The 5,923-nt window shown below is 49.6% G+C and overlaps 1 protein-coding gene across 4 annotated transcripts in view; it reads left to right on the plus strand.

The window, feature by feature from the left end:
* Positions 1–5,838, plus strand: part of DDB2 (damage specific DNA binding protein 2) — a 30,119-nt gene extending 24,281 nt beyond the window's left edge. Inside the window, exons 5-10 of one of the 4 annotated variants that reach the window (XM_002755229.7) lie at positions 876–975; positions 1,059–1,236; positions 1,568–1,710; positions 4,467–4,631; positions 4,784–4,829; positions 5,450–5,838. In XM_002755229.7, coding sequence (XP_002755275.1) covers positions 876–975; positions 1,059–1,236; positions 1,568–1,710; positions 4,467–4,631; positions 4,784–4,829; positions 5,450–5,499 — 682 coding nt within the window. In that variant the 3' untranslated portion in view covers positions 5,500–5,838. The remainder of the gene's footprint in view (positions 1–875; positions 976–1,058; positions 1,237–1,567; positions 1,711–4,466; positions 4,632–4,783; positions 4,830–5,449) is intronic. The other 3 variants (XM_035262610.3, XM_017978081.4, XM_009008045.5) reach the window with 3 other exon arrangements.
* Positions 5,839–5,923: the final 85 nt, after the last annotated feature.

Genomic DNA, 5,923 nt, shown 5'->3' on the forward strand with positions numbered 1-5,923 from the left:
CAAGAGCAAAATTCCATCTCAAAAAACAAAAAAACAAATTACAGAATGCTGGTCACTCTGATTTCCAGCTAGAGCAGTGAGTCTGACTCCTTAATGAGGAATTAAGTGAAGGTGCTGGGGTGTAATTAGCATTGGATGGATCCTGGGCTGTCTGCAGGGATGAGAAATGCATGCGCAGTGCAGCAGGTGATTGGATAGACAGGCTCCAGGTTACTCTTCCACAAGAAATCTTCCTGCTTGAAGATGTTAATAGGGGATGGTAAAAGGCAGTATAGCATGGATTTGAAGGTTTGAGACAAAAACTGAACCAAGCTCTCTTGGCTGGATAGCAGGATCCCTGAAGCATCCCCCCAACCAATCTCCCCTTCTGGTGGTTTGCGGAACCCGAAGAGCTCTGGCTTTGTGTGTTTTTTCCCTCTGTGTTCAGAAGGGGGCAGAAGTGCCCTTCCAGCCAGTTCTGAGAACAGGGCCATGCAATCCCTGTTTGGCTTGTGGTATCCTTTGGTCCAAAGGAGGGTGGAGAGTGAAGGGAGAGAGCCATAAAGGAGGCTTACTCAGAACCTGGGGTGTGGGGGGCAGTGCCTCGGGGCTTGCTTTATGGTCTGAGCTTTGTCTGCTTCAGGGACTCTTAGGAGCCAGGGATCCTGGGCCCAGCAGTAACCAGACAGATTTCTGAGCCCCCTTACCCTACTTCCTCTGTCTGGATGGTAGAGCAATCTGAATGTTTCTCACTGAGAATCCACACAAGACAGTTATTCATTCATTCAACAAATATTTATTGAATGCCTGCTGTGGGCAGTCACCGGAGCGGCAACAGTGAGTAAATAGGCCTATCTCTGTCCCCAAGAATCTTACAACCCAGTCTCTCCCTGCAGCATCTGGTTTTGTAGCCTGGATGTGTCTGCCAATAGCCGAATGGTGGTCACAGGAGACAATGTGGGGAATGTGATCCTGCTGAACATGGACGGCAAAGAGGTGGGTTCTCCCATGTCCTGCCTTTCCCCCCTCACCCCTGCCTCGGTTCTGTGTCCCCACCTGAACCGAGCTCTTCTCTGCAGCTTTGGAATCTCAGAATGCACAAAAAGAAAGTGACGCATGTGGCCCTGAACCCATGCTGTGATTGGTTCCTGGCCACAGCCTCCGTAGATCAAACAGTGAAAATCTGGGACCTGCGCCAGGTTAGAGGGAAAGCCAGCTTCCTCTACTCGCTGCCGCACAGGCATCCTGTCAACGCAGGTGTGATATCCCAGAACTCATCTCTCCTGCAGACCCTGCCTCTCTGATCCTCTCTGAGGGTTTTCCCTCAGTGTGGAAGCCACTGCGTCAAACCTTTACCCCAACAGCATCTGCCAAACTGTTGTCTGGGAATTTTTGTGAGTGTGGCTGTCCCCATCAGCTGCTGAGTTTCCAGAATTTTTTATTGTTCACAGCCCAGGTTCACCTCTTCCCTTCCGCTCCTGTCTTGAGCGGAGTGGGAGGGAGGGTACCTCTGCAGGAGAAGGCCTGCCAGGCCAGGATCGTGGGGGGCTCGTGGTTCCTTCAGCTCAGGGGCTTTTCACTTTGCCAGCTTGTTTCAGTCCGGATGGAGCCCGGCTCCTGACCACGGACCAGAAGAGCGAGATCCGAGTTTACTCTGCCTCCCAGTGGGATTGCCCCCTGGGCCTCATCCCGCACCCTCACCGTCACTTCCAGCACCTCACACCCATCAAGGTGAGTGGCGGGAAGGAGCTGACAGAAGGAAGCTGTGATCATGAGGCCAGAGCAGGTCTGCCCACAGTAGGGAAAGGCTAATGTGGTAAGCCTGCCATCCCAGGTCGCTCCTGGCCCAAGCACAGAGCATCACAGACTCTTTGGCTCTCTCTTCCTTTTATCCGACTTCTGCAATCCCAGAAGTTTTCTTTCTCTCTGATATTTTCCTGAGTTTTTTCAGCCCAGCTCTGATCTCACTCTGAGCATTTTCTAAGATCCTGACCCTCTGTTCTGTCTTCTCAGCTTCAGTTACCTGTGGACAGTTGACCCACAAACCTTCACCTTTTTTTAAGGCAGGTTCTCGCTCTGTCACCCAGGTGGGATTGCAATGGCGTGATCATGGTTCATTGCAACCTTGAGCTCCCAGGTTCAACAATCCTCCCACCTCATTTTTTTTTGTTTGTTTTTTTGTAGAGAGAGGGTCTTCCTGTGTTGCCCAGGCTGTCCTTTTTTTTTTTTTTTTTTTTTTGAGACGGAGTTTCGCTCGTTACCCAGGCTGGAGTGCAATGGCGAGATCTCGGCTCACCACATCCTCCGCCTCCTGAGTTCAGGCAATTCTCCTGCCTCAGCCTCCTGAGTAGCTGGGATTACAGGCACGCACCACCATGCCCAGCTAATTTTTTGCATTTTTAGTAGAGACAGGGTTTCACCATGTTGACCAGGATGGTCTCGATCTCTTGACCTTGTGATCCACCCGCCTCGGCCTCCCAAAGTGCTGGGATTACAGGCGTGAGCCACTGCGCCTGGCCATTTTTTTTTTGACAGGTTCTTGCTCTGTCCCAGGCTGGAGTGCAGTGGCATAAACACAGCTCACTGCAGCCTCAAACTCCTGGGTTCAAGCAATCCTTCCACCTCAGCTTTGGGAATAGATTGGACAACAAGTATGTGCCACCACACCCAGCAATTTTTATAGAGATGGGGTTTTGCCATGTTGCCTAAGCTGGTCTCGAACTTCCAGCTTCAAGCCATCCTCCTGTCTTGGCCTCCCAAAGTGCTGGGATTACAGGCATGAGCCATCGTGCCCGGCACCTTCACCTTAGTTTGTCTTAGAGGTTTCGGTGGCTTCTAATAATAAAAATAACTCTTTTATTTACCCATCTTTTCTCAGACTCTTGTTAATAGCTTCTCTATCCTTAGTCCCCAAGACTAATAGCTTTCAAGTCCTTCAGTGCCTTCTTGCCTGAGCTCTGCCAGTTCTGCATTCTTTTCCAGAATTACAGATCTTCTTCAGATCTTCAGCTTTTATGCCCAGACTTCCCTGGTCAGTTCAGCATAGTGGTGGGGAGCACCAGTTTCCAGCAGCCAGAGCTCCCCAGGATAGAATCCTTGAGCATATTACTTATTTTGGATCTGTTTCTTCATCTGCAAAAAGAGAATACTAGTCTCTAACTGGTAGGGTTGTTGTGAGGATGAGTCAGGATACTTCAAGCACTTGGCCCCATGCCCAGCACATGGTAAGTACTGGTAAGTACTGAATAAATGATGACTGAATACTGAGTGGCCCCCATGTACCTCAAACAGATCCAAGCTCTTAAATCTTAATAAATAACGTCAAGAATCCTTCCCCAGTTGGTGTTACTGTTAGTCCATCAGTGTTCCTGATAATCCATCTGTCTGCATGTCCCAGTTTGTATCATTACAGCTTCCTGTGTGTGATTTGTGACTTAATTCCAAGCTATTGTATGTATTATTTCTTCCTTCCTGCTAACCATGTCTTTCCTCCTTCAAAACTTCCTTGAGAAGTTTAATTAGGAAAATCCCATCCAATTCTCATTCTAATAACTGCCAGATTTGTTTTTATTGGGGTGATCTGGGAAACGTGGGTTTCCTTCTCTTTTTTAGCCAGTAGCAATTTTATACTCAACTCTTTATTCATGTTGATGGAGGGGGATGGTGGTGGGGTTCTCCAGAACTTAGGTCCTGTTAGGTTTTGGTCACCAGAGGCTTTTTTTGCTTTGTTGTAGGCTTACCTCTTAGGTCGATGTCTGGGTCAGGACGATGTTAAAATGTTTATCAGTTGGTATGATCTTAGGAAATGCAAAAGAGGGAGAAGGCCCAAAGGTGCCCTGAGGGCCAGGGCTGCCGGCTAGGGATTAAAAACGTACAATGGGCTCACGCCTGTAATCCTAGCACTTTGGGAGGCCGAGGTGGGTGGATCACCTGAGGTCAGGAGTTCAAGACCAGCCCGGCCATCATGGTGAAACCCCATCTTAAAAAAAAAAAAATGTACAATGGCAGAGGCACACACACAAAAACCGTTCTTGTAGTTTTGTATAGGACTTAGCTCCATTATTAGGTTGGCTTGTTACTGGCAAAGAAGACTTTTTTTTTTTGAGACAGGTTTCACTCTTGCTGCCCAGCCTGGGGGGCAGTGGCACGATCTTGGTTCACTGCAACCTCTGCCTCCCAGGTTCAAGCGATTCTCCGGCCTCAGCCTCCCAAGTAGCTGGGACTACAGGTGTGCACCACCATGCCCAGCTAATTTTTGTTTGTATTTTTAGTAGAGATGGGATTTCACCATGTTAGCCAGGATGGTCTCGATTTCCCAACCTCATGATCCGCCCCTCAGCCTCCCAAAGTGCTGGGATTACAGGCGTGAGCCACCGTGCCGGGCCCAAAGAATACTTCTGATGTCCCTCTTTGTTGAAGTTTGTTTTTGATGTCCCTCTCGACCGTGTTCTGTGTTTACTCTCATGACCAGCCTCTCCATCTTCTAGGCGGCCTGGCATCCTCGCTACAATGTCATTGTCGTCGGCCGATACCCAGATCCTAATTTCAAAAGTTGTACTCCCTATGAAATGAGGACAATCGATGTGTTCGATGGAAACTCAGGGAAGATGATGTGTCAGCTCTACGACCCAGAATCTTCTGGCATTAGTTCGGTGAGGCTTGGGCCCTCAGATAATGATGGGAGAAGGCAGGGATTCAACCTACGTTATTGATCAAAATGACCAGAAATTAGGCCTTTTGTGCCCTTCTCTGTCTCTGCTAATACCATCACCCCCTCCTCATGTTGACACTCTTATCTCTGCAGCTCAATGAGTTCAATCCTATGGGGGACACGCTGGCCTCTGCAATGGGTGAGTAGAGGAGGATGTATCTGATTTGCCGAGCCTGACCCTACTTCCCAAGGTTCAGTGCCAGCCAACCTCAGCCCTGCCCTGCCACATTCACCCCAGGGCAGTGGCCTGTGAAGACGACGGCTAGAAGACAGCGGTCTCTTTAGCCGAGGCCTTCCAACCCTCTGGCTTTGTCTTGTCATGCAATGCCTGGCTACTTTCCAGCTTCTAGTGTTTCTTTCTTTCATTTTTGAGATGGAGTTTCACTCTTGTTGCCCAGGCTGGAGTGTAATGGTGTGATCTTGACTCACGGTAACCTCTGCCTCTCAGGTTCAAGCAATTCTCCTGCCTCAGCCTTCCTCGTAGCTGGGATTACAGGGACCTGCCACCATGCCCGGCTAATGTTTTTTGTATTTTTAGTAGAGACGGGGTTTCACCCTGTTGGCCAAGCTGGTCTTGAACTCCTGACCTCAGATTATCTGCCCTCCTTGGCCTCCCAAAGTGCTGGGATTACAGACGTGAGCCATCGCGCCCGGCCAGTTTCCTAATATTTCTTTGTGAAAGCCTAGGTTCCCAGGCCAGCCCCAAGCTCTGAGGCTGGGAACAGAAGGTGTAAGTCAGACTGGTCTCACTCCTTCTAGGTTACCACGTTCTCATTTGGAGCCAGGAGGAAGCCAGGACACGGAAATGAGAGACACTAAAGAAGGTGTGGGCCAGACAAGGCCTTGGAGCCCACACATGAGGTCAAGTCCTACAAGAAGAGGTGGCAATTTGTTAAAGGGCCTAAAGTATCCACATGTAGGGTTGGAGCAGGGGTGCTGGGGCCTGAGACGCTGTCGTGTCACCGCTCTGGACTGCTCCGGAGTTGGTGATGCAGCTGCCCCAAGGGTCCCTCTGTATCTATCCTGGAACCAGGCTTCTCTTGGAACTAAATGACTTTTCTCCCCTCGGTGTGTGGTAGCGGAGGGATCAACCAGTGATTTGATATGTGCTCACTTTTGATATGGCCAATAAAACCAAACCCAACTGAGCTTCTGGCGTGGATTTTCTAGAACTGACCTGGTCAGAGAGCTTCTTGCGTCTCAGAAATGAAGAAAAGGCACAGGAAAGAGCAC

This window comes from Callithrix jacchus, chromosome 10 (assembly GCF_049354715.1).
Source record: "Callithrix jacchus isolate 240 chromosome 10, calJac240_pri, whole genome shotgun sequence".
In the NCBI taxonomy this organism is placed as follows: Eukaryota; Metazoa; Chordata; class Mammalia; order Primates; family Cebidae; genus Callithrix; species Callithrix jacchus.